This window comes from Mixophyes fleayi, chromosome 6 (assembly GCF_038048845.1).
Source record: "Mixophyes fleayi isolate aMixFle1 chromosome 6, aMixFle1.hap1, whole genome shotgun sequence".
Taxonomy (NCBI): Eukaryota; Metazoa; Chordata; class Amphibia; order Anura; family Limnodynastidae; genus Mixophyes; species Mixophyes fleayi.
In genome coordinates this window covers 14,427,596-14,445,661 of record NC_134407.1, presented here as the reverse complement: position 1 = coordinate 14,445,661, position 18,066 = coordinate 14,427,596, and the positions used below count along the sequence as shown (strand labels likewise).

Below are 18,066 nucleotides of genomic sequence, written 5' to 3'. Positions count from 1 at the left end.
TTGCAGAACTCAAAATTACTTCCCCCTAGCTTTACATTTGAAAGGCATCGGGGTACCTTTATGAGGCAGCTCAGAACACAGCGTCTGTGTCTTTCTCTATTCAGGCTGCGACAATTTCAGCAAGAAGAACATTATGGCTGAAATCCTGGGAGGCAGATTCGGAATCTAAAAAAATCCCTAGAAACCATTCCTTTTTCAGCATCCGGTTTGTTCGGCCCGGTGTTACAGTATGATTTCTCATGTAACGGGTGGCAAAAGCACCTTTTTGCCAGTGATCACAGGCAGAGCCCAGACCCCGTGTTTAAGCTCCTTTAGGCAGTCCTTTCGAGGGACCTCTTTTCTTAGGGGCCTGTCATCTAGGGGCAGACAACCGAATTCTAGAGGCTTCTCAGTCAGAGGTAGGTCCTCTTTCGCAGCTAGGCGTCAGGCCTCCAAGGCTCAGGAGAAGCCTGCGTCCTGACTGCCACTCTAGTCTCCAGGAGGTGGCGACAGTTGGGGGACGTCTGTCTCTTTCTCAAGAACAATGGACCGCGTTCTCTCAGGATCCTTGGATTCGGAGCATTATAACAAGGGGGTACATGATAGACCTGCTGGGTCCTGTTCCACATCGTTTCTTTGTAACCCCGCTACCTCGAGATCCACAGAGACAGGCGATACAGAGTTGTGTCGCCTCTCTTCTTTCGGCAAGAGTTATTTGCAGGGTCCCAGAAAACCAGAAAGGAAAAGGTTTTTATTGAAATCTTTTTCTTGTCACGAAACCGGACGGTTCCTTCGACCTATCTTAAACCTAAAGAACCTCAATGTGCACTTACGAGTGGACAAATTTCGGATGGAGTCCCTGAGGTCAGTAATAAACAGCTTGGAAAGGAATCCGTTTATTGCTTCCATAGTCATAAAGGATGCATACCTCCACGTTCCTATTTGGAGCGGTCATCAGTCTCTCCTGAGGTTCACAGTGGGGGCCTCCCACTATCAGTTTCGGGCTCTTCCCTTCGGCCTCTCCACCGCTCCAAGGTGGTACGAGCCTGAAGTTATCTTGACGACCGGGACGTCACTTTCGGCCGTGACCTGGCCGTTGCCAAGGCAACGGCCGGACGCTTCCTCCGCAGCACCGTGTCCCGGCAATGATTGAAAGCCGGGCGCGTGCACAAATTGGCCCCACCAGCCTGCTGGCTAATTAATGAAATAGATTAATTCTATGCAGGGGGCTGTGTGATTTCAGAGTCAGGCTCTGATTGGCTGCTTGTACTATTTAAGGCAGGGAGGGATTAGCCTCCCTGCCGGTTATAGCTTCCAGTTCTGTGTTGCTTTTATTGCCTGCTCCTGTACCTTGCTGCTGTGTACCTTTGATTGGATTCTCCGTGTATGACCTTTTGTCTGTACCTGGATCTGAACCTTTTCCTGTGACCCCGACCCAGCTATTATCTGACATTGTCTCTGGTTCTCCGCAGCCAGTACCCATCTCCCGACCCTCAGCTGTCTGCGGCCAAGTCTGTCCCCACCACTAGGGGCTCCAGTGAAAGCCAGACTTCTGAGTAGACTCCGGGGTTTGTGGTGCTGACTGCTGGGGTTCCTAACACAAGGGTTTTATGAAGATCATGTCTGTAATGGCAGCCTGTCTTCACTTAAAGGGAGTTTAAGTTGTGCCCTACTTACACGATCTGCTCATCAAATCCACCTCAGAAATTTGCTTACATCAGCACTTATCCCTCACCATAGCTTTCCTCGAGAGCCATGGGTGGCTAAACGTAAAGAAATCCCAGGTGGTTCCGTGCCAACGCATGGTCTTCCTGGGACTCCTCATGGACACCAAACAACAGAAGGTGTTTCTGCCTGTAGAGAAAATCGGATCGATTCAGAGGATAACAACGCAGGTCTTGTCCTCTCCCAGTCCTTCAATTCACTTGTGCATGCGTCTTCTAGGAAAGATGGTGGCCTCCTTCGAGACTATCCCTTTCTGTCGGGCTCATTCATGGTGCTTCCAGTGGGATCTCTTGACAAAATGGTCAGGATCCCACCTACATTTGGATCGCCAGAAGATCTCGCTGTCCCCGGATGCGAGAGAATCGCTTCAGTGGTGGCTGATTCAGGATCACATGTTGGTGGGCAGGTACTTTGCTCCATGGTCATGAATCATAGTCACAACAGATGCCAGCCTGAAAGGTTGGAGGGCTGTAGTCCTGCATCTCCGGCTCCAGGGGCTTTGGTCAGTTCAGGAATCCGCCCTATCAATCAACACGTTGGAGTTGAAAGCAATTCTTTTGGCTCTTCGGGGGGCCCAAACCCTTCTTCAGGGCCATCCAGTCAGGGTTCAGTCCGACAATGCCACGGCTGTGGCATATGTCAACAGCCAAGGAGGAACGAGGAGTGCAGCTGCAATTCGAGTATCAGCTTAAATATTTGCTTGGGCGGAACAATATGTTCCAGCAATCGCGGCAGTGTTCATTCCAGGAATAAAAACCTGGGAGGCCGATTATCTCAGTCGCAATCCAATGATGCCTGGGGAGTGGTCCCTCCATCCGGAAGTCTCAGTCACTAGTTCAGAGGTGGAGTCTTCTGGATATAGATCTCATGGCCTCCAGACACAACAAAAAGGTTCCCAGGTTTTGCGCAAGGGCAAGAGACCTCTTAGCGGTAGCAGTGGACGTGATGACCATGTCATGGGATTTCAGGTTGGGATATCTGTTCCCCCCCCCCCCCCCCTTCCCCCAATTCCCATGCTTCCTCAAGTACTCAGACGAGTGAGGCAGGGCGGTCTGCCGATAATTTGAATAGCACCCGCATGGCCACGTTGAGTGTGGTACGCGGACATAATCTTCATGGCGGTAGGGCAAGATCGTCTTCCGTCGCGAGACGATCTTCTGCAAGGTCCTTTTCGTCACCAGGATTTACCTCGGCTCAATTTAACGGCATGGCTGTTGAAGCCAGGCTCTGGAGGGCTAGGGGTTTCTCCCCCAGTGTAGTGAACACTCTGCTGCGCGCTCGGAAGCCAGTTTCAGCTCGCATCTATCACCGTATAAGTCCTGTCACACGTCTTCTTTTCGTCTCCCTCGATTATTGGCTTTTCTTCAGGATGGTCTGGAGGCGAGTCTCTGTTTAGGTTCCGCTTTCAGTTTTCTTTCACCTAAGTTAGCGGATTTGCCAGACTTTTCTTCAGGGAGTCTTACATATTCAGCCTCCCTACGTTCCGCCTACAGCACCGTGGGATCTTAACCTGGTGCTTGACATGCTTGCAAGGCCCCCTTTTGAACCATTACTCGCGGCAGATTTTAGGTCTCTGACCTGGAAAGTCGTCTTTCTTTTAGCGATTGCATCTGCACGCAGGGTTTCAGAATTGGGAGCTCTGTCTTGTCGAGAACCATATTTGGTTTTTCACGAGGACAGACCATTATTAAGAACTCTCTTCATTTGTTCCGAAGGTTGTTTCGGCATTCCATTTGAACCAGGAAATTGTGGTGCCGGTCTTTACATCGGCTTCTCATTCTGATCAGCAGTTTATGGAAAAGTTAGACGTGGTTAGGGCTCTCTTTATTTATGTTAAGAGAACTTCCCAGATTCGGCGTACAGATTCTGTTTGTCCTTTTTGATTCTAATAAAAGAGACTGGCCAGCCTCAAAACAGTCTATTGCAAGATGGATTAAGGCAACCATTAAACAGGCTTACATCAGGGCTAACCGTCCTGTGCCAGAGAGACTTAAGGCCCATTCCACCCGGTCGGTAGGGGCGTTGTGGGCAGCGAGAAATGGGGCTTCTGCGGACCAGCTTTGCAGGGCAGCAACCTGGTCCTCTGTCTACACCTTTACCAATTTCTATCGGTTTAATGTATTTGCGTCCGCTGAGGCAAATTTTGCTCGTAGTGCTCTACGAGCGGGGCTTTCAGAGCGGTCCCACCCTTTAGGAGTCTGCTTTAGAACGTCCTCATGGTAGCTGTCCTCATGGATGAAAGAGGATTTTTGTACTTACGTTAAATCCGTTTCTCTGATTCCGTCTGGGGGACACTGCGATCCCTCCCTTCTGCTTTTCCTGTGTGCTCTTGGTTGATTTGGCCTTTTCTCCTTTTGGGCTTTTTGATTAACTGGGAAGTGACAGGGGGATTGTAGAGGGGAGGGGTCTGTCAGCAGTTGCTAAAAGTTAACTAGCTAGGTGCTAGCTCCCGTGCTCCCCTCCACAACCCATGGTAAGCAGTGTGCCCCAGACAGAATCGGAGAAACGGATTAACGCAAGTACAAAAATTACTCTTATATAAAATTACCCTACTAAATGATCTATATATTTATCATGTATAATCCATATCTTATTGCATGTGTTATATATACATAGGGCCTGAGTCATTAAAGAGCGCAAAGCATATAAAAGGAGTAACTCTGCACCAGGGCAAAACATGTTGAATTGGAGGGGGAGGTAAATTTTTAAAATGTGGTGACAGATTTGTAGTTTGGGTAGGGAATGTCTTAGACCAACTGTAAATTTTACTGCAAAAATAAAGCTATCCAGTGTTTGTGTGTTACATGAAAAAAACAGCCAGTATTTAACTTATGTGCAAAATAATAAACTCATTTGCACCCCTTGCATTGTAACATGGTTTGTCCCGGAGAACATTTACTCCTTTTTTTATGCTTTGCTCTCCTTAATGATTCAGGCCCATAGTGTATATAATTCCTCATAGATACACATGACATTTATGGTGAAAGAATTTGCACATTATGTGCCTGATTTAGGCATGAATGCAACTTGCATGCAAAGAGCACAGAACTTGTGAGTAGGCCCGTCCGCCTTCAAAACCAAACTTATATCCAAATACGTTTTGATTCTAATCGGGGTGGTAGTACGCGCTGCCTGAACAGTACTTGGCATACATAGACACACAGAACAGACTACAGTATACACGTGTGTATGTACAATAAAAGGTCACATCAGAATGCATAAAACAGTTATAATTTAAGTAACTTAACAGTATAATATATATTTTTAAATATACATTGTTTTACATTAATGACATAAAGATGGTTTCAATGCATTTATATCTATCTCTCTATATCTATATAAATGCCTAGTGGCGTGTGTGTGTGTGAAAAAAAAAAAAACAAGCTGCAGCGCCACCTGCTGGGCAGAGTTATACACTGCCCTATATATTTCTTGAAGGAGAAGTGACAGTTGGGAATGGTTGGTGGTTGCCGGGGGTGACAGTGGGAAGTTTTTAACACCTTAAGTAGCTTGATGAAGATGAAGGATGAGGTGATGGATAAAAATGATGGGGTGGTGACGTGGACAAAACCACGTTAAAAAAGGGCGCTTGCGTCGGGAAGTAACGCTCTTCCCCTGAGGAGGCCTGGGCTAAGCCCAAATGCATGACAATAACCTTTTTAACAGCTTAAGTAGCTTGATTTTACTAGAATGCAGTCAAACACTACGACCAACCAAATGAGCCGACAATCGACACTTTGGAACGACTTTCGACTATCGTGTCACTATACACACTAACCCGACTTTCGACCGAATGGTCGTATGTCGGCTGATTTGGCCGATTATTGAATGAAACCGCTCCAGTGTGTACCTAGCCTAAAATGGGAACTTGGTATCTGAAAGGATACAGAGGAGAAGTAGATAAAGTTTGATTTTTACAGTGGAATTGTCAAGATAATAACTGGCTGGATCACTTATATATAACTTATTGCCTAAATATATTAAAATTATTGTGCCTGGTCTGTTTACCCTACCCTAGGATGTAAGCTCGTATGAGCAGGGCCCCCTCCCCTCCTGTCTCCATACCTGTTCTTCCGCTCCGTCTTTACTGCATATGACTGGCCGGAGTTTCTGAAGTATTGGTACTTTTTGTTCATTGTTCTGTATGGTTTCACCCTGTATAGTCTACTGTTAGTACAGTACTGTGTGCGGCGCTGCGGATACCTTGTGGTGCCTAACAAATAAATGATAATAATTAGCGCAGTGCGCTAATTTATATCATTGCAAATGTACTGATTTTTATTATATTGTTGCACTTTTGTATAGGAAATGTATTTATTGCTGAGACAGTATACCTGGGGTCGAAAATGGATTTGTCTAACTTTTCTAAAGAAAGTCCCCCATGCTAATTAGACCTTTTGATGTGTGAGTGTCTAACGCATCCCTTAGCCTGCAGGCCCAGCAGGAGGTTGATACCTGCGGTCACGTCTTGTTAGAAAGACAAGAACTTGTCTGAACAATGCAGATACAGGATACAAGTATTAGGATATAACAGATTAATGTAAATTTTGTTAAAACTTAAATTGCGTTGGCTCCTTGGTTAAAGGATATATTACATGCTAATGGTAAATACTGAATGTGATTTATCAGTCTTTGCAGAGCCATCTAGGATCAGGGGGTGGTGTTACCCCCTGCTAAGAGTTGTGCCAGAATCTGTATAAAAAGGAGCTCTGTTTGACCATGTATCATTATTCCATCTGTACACTTCTGGAAAGATCGCTAGTACTATATACTGACATGATTAACTGTCCTCATTAGGACATTTGAGCTAATAAAACATCACTGCTTCAAGATCCTGCTTTGACACCTAATTCCTGAAACCTACAGATTAGACCAATCTAATCTGTTATCTGGCTGTTCTGAGGTGGGGACCCAGCATCCAGTGCCAACGCTGTGCCCGCTACCTTGCAGCTCTAGCCATCCACAGCAACCATGGTCTGAAGGCAAGAGGTCAGTGATACACTAGCAGCGAGAGTTACCCAAGAGGACGGGAGCGTGTCTGGGACAGTGGGGGAGTTGTGACACCAGGAAGGGAGGGATATACTGTCACAACGGGAGCAGGTGAGTAAGGAGTGGGGAAGGAGGTTGGAGAGAAGGAGTGGAAGGTTTCTTAAACACTCGTGGCTGTGGTAGGGGCTTCTGTTGCTTCCTCTGGGCTGCAGGACAGGAGCAGGTCCACCTTCCAGTAGTCCTTTACCAGCTGCTGCAGCGTAGATTCTGGCCCTCTGGGGGCAATCCCTGTAGATGTGGCTGGCCAGGCTGCAGTGGTTGCAAGATGTCTTCCTTGGGCATGCCTTGGTCTTGTGCCCTGCCACTCTACAGTTCCTGCAGGCTGAAACTTTGCAGCTTCTTCACATGTGGTCAGCTTTCCTGCAATTCCTGGGCTGATCAGCATAGTTGAAGAAGGCCAGCAGAGCCACCCAGGGCAAAGCATGATGGCAGGTGCTGGAGACCGTCTGTTGCAGTGTAATTTTTCCTCAGCCTGATAATGATGGACCACTTGCCTGTCCAGAAACCGTTGGCATCCAGGATCTTGGAGGGGTCCTTGACCACGGAGCAGAAGCGGCTCAGGAAGGTAGCGGTGTCCTTGCCAGGGATATGAGGATTCCTCATGGAGACCGTCACTCTTCTTTCCTCGCTCAGGATGGGACAGTTCCCCACAAATCGAGAAAATGGAGATTCCAGTCTTGCTGATTTCACCGCCTCCCAGTATCTCTTACAGATCGCTATGGAGGCAAAGGTGATGTAGAAGATCCCCTTGATGTAGGTCTGAATGCTGAGGGTTTCAGCCTTCGAGAAAACTTGTTCGAGGACCATCTTCTTCCCACGTCTCAGCCGTCAGATCTGGGACCTTTCCATCCACTTCCTGCAGCTTCAGGGCGACGGTCTGTCTCTTCCAGGGTGGGAGTTCTCTCGGGGGTATCCTGGCTGGGCTTCCCTTGTCCTGGGGCAGCTGGAGGCAGAGGTTCCAACCTCAGGGAGAGGCTTTGGTGCAGGGGTCTTTTCTCCCTTCTTCCTAGGGACAGGAGCAGGGGTGGAGGCAGGAGCTGCAGCAGCTGAAGCCATCTTCCTGGCTCTTCTTCCCGAGGCAAAAGGGCTTGAAATGCTGGTCCGGGGGACGATCTTCTTCAAGGGGGTGGAGCTTATGCAGAGAAGAGCAGGGTCTGCCGCTGAGAAGAGGGGTTATTTCGCTGGTATTGATCCCGACGTCTTCACAAGCAGAGAAGAGCAGGGCAGGATCTCCAGAAGAGAGGAAGGCTTCTCCAGCAGGAGTTGATCCCGAAGTTTTCTTCCAGCAGCCAGGATCTAGCAGAGTTTCTTTCCCCGTAGTCGATCTTCCTCGTTGTCTTCCTTCTTTTGGCTGGCGTAAGAATCGTGGTGCAGACCACCTTTAGCAGTTTGAATCCTCACCAGTGTTAGATCATGCTATGGAATGAGCCACGATCAGTATTACGACCACCGGGCGTTGGGCCTGATAAGAACAGATAATACACTTGATCTTAGCCAAAAGGCCAAAAAGCAATGATGGAAGCCTTGGTAAGGGGCACAGACTGACTAGGGGGTCCTCTGTGACATGCTTACCCTGCCCCCTTGAAAGGTCCTATTGTCCGCTCATGCAAAGGACATTGCACAGCGTGTTCCAAGTCTATAAGTGACTGGAAGCCGTCATGTCATGGAGGGAGAAAACAGAAGAGGAAGAACAGAGGCAGAGATATGTCAAGTGAATGGGGGGTGAGCGTGTGTGGGACACGTGTGTGCAGTGTGACTGCTCACAGCTCTCCAGCATGTTACAAAATAGAAATCTGCTACTATATAGAGGAAGCTAAAATGTTAGCAATAAAGCACAATTCAGTGTATGAAATATAGCTTTTAATTATGTATTATTCTATAGGTAAACTGTACATGCAGAAGCTGTTTGTATGGTAAGCAGCAACCTTGTCATATAGCGCCACTAATTCCGCAGAGCTGTACAGAGAACTCACTCACATCAGTCCCTGCCCCATTGGAGCTTACAGTCTAAATTCCCTGACACACACACACACACACACAGACACAGACAAAGACTAGGGTCAACTTGTTAGTAGCCAATTAACTTACTAGTATGTTTTTGGAGTATGGGAGGAAACTGGAGCCCCCGGAGGAAACCCACGCAAACACGGGGAGAACATACAAACTCCACACAGATAAGGCCATGGTCGGGAATTGAACTCATGACCCCAGTTGTGAGGCAGAAGTGCTAACCACTGAGCCACCGTGCTGCCCGGTTTTCTGTTCCATGTGGGGGAGGTTGGTCCAATCAATGTTTCAGCTGCTTGTATCTAACCCTGCCCTGGTCACATACTGCACAGAGTACATTATTAATTACTGTGTCCCTTCCTAGGGTAGTAATATTCAATCATTTAGGTCTTCTCGGAGGCATGTGGGAAGGTCTGATTGTTGGGACTATTGAATGGCATGTGATGGATACTGGAACAAGTGAGGGTATGTGTGGGGGAGGAGGGGGTTCCATGTCTGTTTAATTTGTACTGAGCCCCACAATTTCTCATGGCAGCTCTGCTTGTAGTTCAACAAAAACTAGACAAACACAACTTGCATACTTATACTTAAGGTAGTCCTATAACAAGACATATAATCCCCCTGTAACTAGATTGTGGGGAGAGAAAGCTGCAAATAATTCTTAAACTGTTACAGAATTCCAGATGGAGTTTTCTGGGGGTCTTGGGAGAACGCTGTCCTGATGTTACCCTGTAGCACGTTGTGAGCCTGAGCATGTAACCACCAGACTGCTGGCAGCCGGTTATAAGTCACAGCACAGCCAGGGGGAGGCAGATGGATTGGGAGTAGTGAGGTCACTCTGGGCACTCCTCCTCTTCCTCCCCGGAGCCGGTAGAGAAGTCAGCGCTGTGTCGCACGTGTGTGGCAGTTATAACTAAGACCCTGCGCTGTGTCGCACGTGTGTGGCCGCTGTAACTGCTCAGACCTTGCGCTGTGTCGCACGTGTGTGGCCGCTGTAACTGCTCAGACCTTGCGCTGTGTCGCACGTGTGTGGCCGCTGTAACTACAGACCCTGCGCTGTGTCGCACGTGTGTGGCCGCTGTAACTGCTCAGACCCTGCGCTGTGTCGCACTGTGTGGCCGCTGTTACCGCACAGATCCAGCATGAGTTCCTGCTATCACCAGCACGAGGCGGACGAGGCGAAGTGCGCGCCGGAGGAGAGCTATTTGTTCGGTAAGACCGGGAAGGGGGGTATACATGTGACGGAGGGAGCATGGTGCATTACACATAGACTTAGCATGCAGGGACTCCGGCAACATGTAACTGGGACTACAGGTTCCAGGACTGAGTGTCTGCTCCAGGGAGACTTTATTAGGAGTAAGTTGTGTAACAAGTAGAGCAGCCTCTGAACAACAAGTACCAGCATTCCCTGCTAGTCTAGTACCCTAAAGCCCTTACACAAGAGTTCCATAGTTGTACAGTTTTTAAAAAGCTAGATGGTGAACACAAAACTATGCTCCTCTATACCCAGGGGGGTCTCTGGACTGTAAGCATCTAAAACAGTAAAATGATTGCATTGCATCATTGCATCTGCCAGAACCATGAGCTGTAATATATATATATATATATATATATATATATATATATATATATATATATATATATATATATATAGTGTGTGCCATCAAAACAAGTGTATAATAACTTCAGGATAAGCCTTTTACATTTTCCAGTACCAGTCCACAACATGTATATATAAATCTGCGAGTCCTATAGTGCTGAAATTGGGAGGGCCCTAGCAATGTGCAAGTACAGTTCTTGTCTATGTCCCTCTCGCAAACATTACAGTATTCACTTTATTTTTGGTGTGAATACCCTTTAGTTGAATCTACATGAATGTGGAAAACATTAGATACATTAGAAGAAAAAAAAAACTTTATGTACAACTTTATTTCTTTAAACTTGTAAGTATTAAAACAAATCTGTAACTTCCCGTCAACCACTTTCCTAATAAGTGTGCACCTTAATGTGGCTGTCTGTTCCCCTTTCCATTGTGACGCTCCCCATGTCTCACCTGACACAGCAGCCGTCCCAGACTCTATACGCTAAATCCTCGCCTCACAGCTCAGGACTGATCAGCAGAACTGGACATAAGCTTTATATTCAGGTGTATTGAATAGGACTGAACAGATTGAGGTCTCTTACACTTTGAGATATGGGTTTGTTATACACATAGTGGGATGGCGGCTGTGGACCTAGTAATGGGGGTGGGGGGGGGGGACTTAATAATGAGGGGGGTGTAATATAGATACTCTGAGAGCTGTGAGTTTTCATGTAACTTATCCTGTAATGTTTTGCAATGTTCCACCACTTACGTGTTTTGCTTCTGCTTAACCCAGGATGTGAGCTCTCATCGAAGACGACCTATTATACGTTTAAGGTAGATGAAGAGGAGGAATACGACCATAGTTTATCCTTGTGCACTGTGAGTACATATTTCTGTCTTCTCCCTCCTCCCTTACTCCGTAATGTCTGAATATCTGAACTACTAAATCAGAATTGGTGATAATATATGAATCTAGTTGGATATATACATTTATTTTTATTTTTGCACACAGCAGTTTATTATTCAAAGACTGGACTATTTGGGTGCCCTAAATGCCTCTCCCTTCCCGTTGCTTGCTGCCCCACTTCCAACTTCTTCCCTTGTTTGGTGCAGGGGTGGAGTGGTCTGTTTATCTCTTGGGAGTGTGATTCCAGGCTGTGACATTATAGCCTGGCATGGCACTCCCAGCCCATTACCGAGATGCTGCCCGCTGGCATGGAGGGAGCAGCCGTTGGCAGTTTATTTGTGAAGTTGCTGCTTCTCCTCCATGTCTGCGAACGGCAGGTAGTGAGGGCCAACCACATTTACATAATATGGTTTTGCGGCATGCATACACCAGATTTGCGTTAGTCATCGCCATAAAATTATGGGCAGCACGGTGGCTCAGTGGTTAGCTCTTCTGCCATACAGCGCTGGGGTCATGAGTTCAATACCCGACCTTATCTGTGTGGAGTTTGCATGTTCTCCCCGTGTTTGTGTGGGTTTTATTCCAGTTTCCTCCCACACTCCAAAAAAAAAAAAAAAGTTTATTAGTAGGTTCATTGACTGCTGACAAAATTCTCCTTGGTGTCTGTATGTTTGGGAATTTAGACTGTAAGCTCCAATGGGACAGGGACTGATGTGGATGACAAATATTCTCTATACAGTTGTAGAATTGGTGGCGCTACATAAATGAATGGTGATGATAATCTCTTCATTGATGGTGATATCAGAAATGTCACCCAGACTGTAAGGGGCATATTCAATTGTCAGGGGAAACGCGGAAATTTTCACGGTCCGCGCATTATTACGGTAATAGTGCGCGGAAAAAAACGTTATTACGGTAGTTTTCTTGCTGGATTTCAGCTCGCAGCTCCCTGAGCCGCGAGCTGAAATCCAGCTAACTACTACCATAATAACGGTAATAGTTTTAACGTGCCGCGGGAACCGGATAATTGAATATGCATCTAAGAATGTATTACTTTTGTTTATATATTGTGTAGTTCTAAAGGGATTATGTATAAAAGTATCAACATTGAGTTCTGTTTCACAAAACATATTAAAAATATTGTTGTTTTTAGGGGTTGCAGATTTTTGTTTTGTTTATTAATGCTCTGTGAATAAACTGTGAATATAATTATTATTTCCCCCCCAACAGATTAGCCTTGGGGAAGGGGCCAAAGATGAGTATAATATTGTGGAAGTCACTGCCCGTAACCACAATGATGAGGACATCACTGTTCCAATTGCTACCCTGAAACTTTCATGTCAGACGATGGTAAATGCGATACAACTAAAGTATAGATCGACTCTTACAAACCCAGGGTGGTTGTTCTGTCATATATGGAGAAATTATGCAAATTAACTTGTTTTATGTTAAATCGATAAATTAGAATATGTTGTGTTAACAAACCCAACGTAATCTGGTTTAAGATATGATTTTGATGGCTGCAGACCAAGGATTCCTGCTGTCGGATCACCCAGAAATGTCAGGGACTTTAGAACAGATGTCGGGTGTATATATATATATATATAATGAGAGAGAGAGGATTGTGGGTGTTTACAAAATACTCTTGTGCACTATTTTGCACATATAATCCCTGTAATAAAAGTTGCTTTGTATAACATGGCTACCAGGGATATTTCCAGTTATGATATAAATGTTAAACAGCTGTAAATATTGGAGATGAATGTATTTTTATGTACATAAGTCTTTTTGCTTGAAAGCCAATAATGAGATTATATACTTTGTATATTTCTTGGAATCCTAGGTAAAGGCGCTATCAAGCATTGGGTCTTGTCATGGGATGGAAAAGATACCAGCTGCCTCTTTAAAGCAGATATTACTGAAGTCATTGATTATCTACCCAGGAGATGCTTCACACGAGCGTATTTTATACAATGAGCCAGTAACCTGTGGTTCTCCCACTGTTACGGAACTACAAGTCCCAGCATGCTATAAATTCTAGTTCCACAACATGAGAGCGATAGGTTGTCCGAGTCTGGTAGTGGGGATTAATGTTTTTAACCTTATTATCCTCAATCCCCTCAGTGTCTTTGCAAGTGGCATTTTTTTGCATTTGCAAAATCTTTTTATGTCCTCTGAAAACAGGCTCCACCCACTTGTGGCCCATGATTTGAGTGTTATATGGTAGTATGCAGCTCAGGCACTAGGAGCGAAACGCATAGGGTTTGAGGATCTCCTAGTATAAGTAACTAAGATAAAAAAAAATGATGCAGCTGACAATCCATGTGAGTGTGAATTCTGGTTATGTCAGGGTGTCTACTTTATCCTGTTTTCATGTCTATCCACCGCATCTATATAATACAAACATACTTGCACAACTTAGTATAAGGTTTAATACTGTGTGGTTATTTTGCCAAGCTATTTATCTTTCCGTTTTTCAGGTTAATGTGGATAATTTTGTGATTCGGCCTCCGGTGACGTTTCGCCTGAAGTTCGGCTCTGGACCTGTGTTACTCTCTGGACAAGTTATAATCGGTAAAACACCACTTAAGAGGGATGAAAGGGGTAGCTCCACTCAAAAAAAATAAAAAATGATGTGGCCTAATTAAAGTTATTGTGCTGGTTGCTACAACTTACTTGAAGTAAGATTACTGCCTGAAATTACCTGTTAAAGACTCACTCACTGTCCACTGTTTGTTTCTGTGGTTGCTATGAAGATCGGTTATTCATGACTTATGTTTTAAGTCAGCAACAGTGCAATTTTAGATATGCGCCCGTTTCACGTGTTAGGAGTTATTAAAGTCAGTTAAAGTATTCCGCATAATTTAATTATCCAGCATTCTTTAATATACATAGTATGTGAAAGCGGACACAGGACTTATGAGTCTTTGTTTAGTGCCTTAGCGCCAATTGCAGGGGAGATATATGGAAGTATGCTGTATTAATTCCAAAGCTTGATAATTTGAATTTCCGATTTTATCAAAGCTTATTGGGTGCTGGGCTTAATAATATATACATGAAATAAGTTTTGTGCTTAACTACATCTCTCCAGCATGTTGTCTGTTCTATTCTTTAGAGAAAACGGATCCACGTCACTGTGTAATATGGTAAAGCCAAAGCCTAAGTAATTGATTCTGTGCTCTCGTAGGTAGCAACAATTTTCTGAACAGGCTGTATATTGGCAAAATCATACTTAAGGGCATAACTGACATACTATGCTTTATTAGTTGAGATTTTTGTCCTATATGATCTACTTTGCACACTTAAAGCTGCGCTACCACCAAAAGTGGTGACACTGTTGTTCCCCCTTCAGAATGGTTTCAGAAGGAGGGTATGAGCAGAGTGACCAATGAGAAGCTGCAATGTGTGATTGTGGATTCCAATTAGTCCTGTCGCTCTCCTCCAAAACATCTCACAGCCTCAGATCGCAGCCAAGACTGAGACGGAGCCTCGAAAAATGGCTGCACGCAGCAGACCCGTGGGCTGCGGAGCATGGTTGCAATGCTCCACTTTCTCCGTAGGTAGTAGCTCATCTGTAAGAGCTGTGACTATTATTTGTGTCATAAAGAGAGGAAGAAATAATTCAACTTTGTTCAGATTTAAATGGTCTTTCCATTGCACCAATGTATCAGCCTCATGAGTTGCCCGTATTAGGGCAGGGGTGCTATCAATGCTCCAGATGTTGGGTAAAATGCACATATTTGTTTTTTTTTATTACTCAGTGTGTGAAGTGATGCATTGTTTAAATGTGAATATTGTTCTGTACAGGATGGTCATTAAGTAGTTACATTTTAGCTGCATTCTCTTTACATTCTCAGCACCCTCATACTTGGCCTCTGACAGTGAGGAGGATGAAGATGAGGAGGAGGAGGATGGTACTGAAGAGGAGGACGAGCAGGAAGATTTAGCCCCCATTAAACCAGCCGACAAAAAAATGAGAAAATGATCCAACATTGTTGTGTTGAAACACGTTGAGCTTGTGGTTATATGTAATGTACAATGTATATATCTTGTATGTGCATGGATCATTAACAACTTTCACAGTTTTCCTTGCAACATGTTTTGCAACTTTCTCAAGTTTCTATGTCCGTTGTCTATATTTATGTATAGATACATGGATAGGTTTTATAGTGCTTTTTATTATTCATAACATATTTTTGTACTTGAAGCTTGAAATTATTTGTGTACTTTTTGTATGAAGTCGGTGTTCAGGCAAGAGGTTTCTCCATTGTTTTGTTTTTTTTCTCCCTCATATACCTTCAGGGAAAATATTCCATACACACTTAGTGGAGCTTGTGTGATGTCTGCATCTGGTGTATTTTTTTTGTCCAGGCATAGAGAATGGACCACACTTCTCGTATGGTCAGCAAGCGGTGGGCAACAAGACGTCATTTAAGCTCTTTACTGATATCTGGGTCATCTAGGTGTCGTGACTTGGGGGTGGAGAACATCTAACAACTGCATTACCTGCCTGAATAGGACAGGGTACATCAGCCTTAATAGTCTAAAATTATCTACCAGTATCCTGCTCATTGGGTATAAGAGGCTTCTGAGTATAAATCACTTTCAGTGTTACTCTAGAGACTTAATGGTGAACCCTAAATAATAACTAACTACATTTTGATTGCCGGTGTAGACCATTGTAAATACAGATTTACTGGTCAGCTCTGCAAAGCTGCTAATTAGTATAGCATCGATAATAACAATATATTACAATAGTTTGTCTTGATGGAGGGTTGGTCAGGGGCAAGTCATAACTTTATTGCACACACACCATAGATTGGTTTCTTTATTGACACTTTGTACTTGTGTACACTATGTACATGCTGTAGGTTTTTTGATATCACCGCTTTCAAATGTTGCCCTGACTATGTCATTTTTGAAGTGATTTATGTGAAAGACAAACTGCAATTATTTTCAAAGCAAATATTTTTGTATCCACTTTGAAAGATTGACGATTCTATGAAATAAATGCTACATGTTGATCTTATGAATTTTTGTCGTCCTTGTCAGTCTGCTATTCTGGATGTAACTTTGTAAAGCCTTGAGACCCACTTTTTGTGTTCTCTTATAAGCAGAATCGCCCTCGGAGTAGATTTATTGGTATGTTTACAGACCTGCAGATTTAGGATGATTACCAGATTTTACTTATCTTAAAAACCTATTTCTGGGAAATTTATCATTCAGACATTATAGACAAATCCTTAGAATAGGCCTGGCCAGCCCATCGCTCTCCAGGTGTTGTGAAACTACAAGCCCCAGCATGCCCTGCCACCTATCACCTGGTTATCTGCTGACAAATCATGCTGGGACTTGTAGTTTCACAGCAGCTGGAGAGACACAGGTTGGCCGGGCCCGGTGTAGATTAATGCATCTTATTAGGACCTTCTTTTGAGCCTGCTGCTATATAATATTTCCTCTAGGTATAAACCTACACTGGATTTTTCTGTATCAACGGCATGTTATTCAAAGTGAAGAAAATCCCTTGCAGGTTAGTTATACAAGGTTTTTAAACATATATATTTAATGTTTATCACTTGTTTCCCATTGGATAAGTGTATATATCTGGACTCCTCTTTGGTTAAGGCGCTCATTAACGTAAGTTAATGCATTGGATTTTACTTTTTTGGGTGGGGAATACATAGCTCCCACCAAGATTTATAAATTATATACCGCAACATATATAGCTTAAAAAAAAATGTAACTCGTGACATGTTACTACTGGTGCTTTAATTTGATGGAGGGGCGCTTAGAAAAAGAAAGTTATCATTTCAGCAGAGATACTTCTCTGACGTTCCATATCTCTATCTGTAATACTGAAACTGACCACTAGAGGTTGACTGCTGATCAGAAATATCTATGGTGGTGCTGTGTCTTTATGACATTCGCTTAAAGGACCAGTACACGCTTCAAATATAAAGATTTATAACTAGATTTGTTGGTCTTGTTTTTAGATTATACAAGAAGGGTTGTAGACCAGGGAACAGAAAAGAAGGGGAACACATGGGAATGAAAGGGAAGACCTAGATAGTCAATAGCACAGTGGTTCCCAAACTTTTGCAGTTCGCGGCACCCTTAGAGTCTCCATAATTTTTTCAAGGCACCCCTCCACAATAATAACCGAGCAGTTCTGTTTTATAAGTAGTTGGGGCAAAAAAACGTACTACGTATTTAGTTCAGGACAGAAATAATTATTTAGTTGTATGCAAAAATAAGAAAAATTTACAGCTGTGCCCCCTCTGCCTCTCGGCTCACACTGTGCCCCCTCTGCCTCTCGGCTCACACTGTGCCCCCTCTGCCTCTCGGCTCACACTGTGCCCCCTCTGCCTCTCGGCTCACTCTGTGCCCCCTCTGAAGCCCGGGGGCCAGGAATAAGAAGAATAAAAAAAACAGCAAAAAAAACTTACCAATCAGGCGGCGCCCAGAACCCAGCATCCTCCTCTCTCCTGCCGCTTGTCACTGAATGATGGGCGTGATGACGTCACGCCCAACAGTCAGTGAGGAGGATGCTGGGTCCTGGGCGCCGCCGGATTGGTAAGGTGTTTTTTTTTTTTGCCGTTTTTTTATTCTTCTTATTCCTGGCCCCTTGATTAGTAAGTTTGTGGGTTTGTTTGTTTTTTTTTTCTCTTCCCCCGGCTGCGGCACCCCTGTGACAGGGGTGCTGCGGCGCACACTTTGGAAACCGCTGCTCTAGCCTATATGAGAGACAGTCCTAACATACAACACTAGATCCTTTACTCCCCTGATGTTAAGAAGTGGATTGAGAAGCCTTTTA

The 18,066-nt window shown here is 44.5% G+C and overlaps 1 protein-coding gene and 1 pseudogene across 2 annotated transcripts; one reads left to right on the top strand and one right to left on the bottom strand.

Annotated features, from left to right (window-relative positions):
• Positions 1-8,136: 8,136 nt before the first annotated feature.
• Positions 8,137-8,267, bottom strand: LOC142095974 (U2 spliceosomal RNA; annotated as a pseudogene).
• Positions 8,268-9,569: 1,302 nt separating this feature from the next.
• Positions 9,570-16,281, top strand: NPM3 (nucleophosmin/nucleoplasmin 3). 2 transcript variants are annotated; one of them, XM_075215886.1, is made up of 6 exons: positions 9,570-9,842; positions 9,886-9,972; positions 11,139-11,224; positions 12,483-12,602; positions 13,733-13,826; positions 15,110-16,281. In XM_075215886.1, the coding sequence occupies exons 2-6, from the start codon at positions 9,903-9,905 to the stop codon at positions 15,235-15,237; spliced, it is 498 nt and encodes a 165-aa protein (XP_075071987.1). In that variant the 5' UTR covers positions 9,570-9,842; positions 9,886-9,902; the 3' UTR covers positions 15,238-16,281. The 2 variants fall into 2 exon arrangements, with proteins under 2 accessions (XP_075071987.1, XP_075071986.1); XM_075215885.1 differs by having other exon boundaries at positions 9,571-9,972.
• The last annotated feature ends 1,785 nt before the right edge of the window (positions 16,282-18,066 follow it).

Bases quoted from the DNA above. Each gene is read 5' to 3' on its own strand.
- NPM3 (XM_075215886.1), top strand. From the start codon at position 9,903: ATGAGTTCCTGCTATCACCAGCACGAGGCGGACGAGGCGAAGTGCGCG. The intron at 12,603-13,732 runs GTAAATGCGATA...TCCGTTTTTCAG, and splicing joins AACTTTCATGTCAGACGATG to GTTAATGTGGATAATTTTGT. The intron at 13,827-15,109 runs GTAAAACACCAC...TTACATTCTCAG, and splicing joins CTCTGGACAAGTTATAATCG to CACCCTCATACTTGGCCTCT.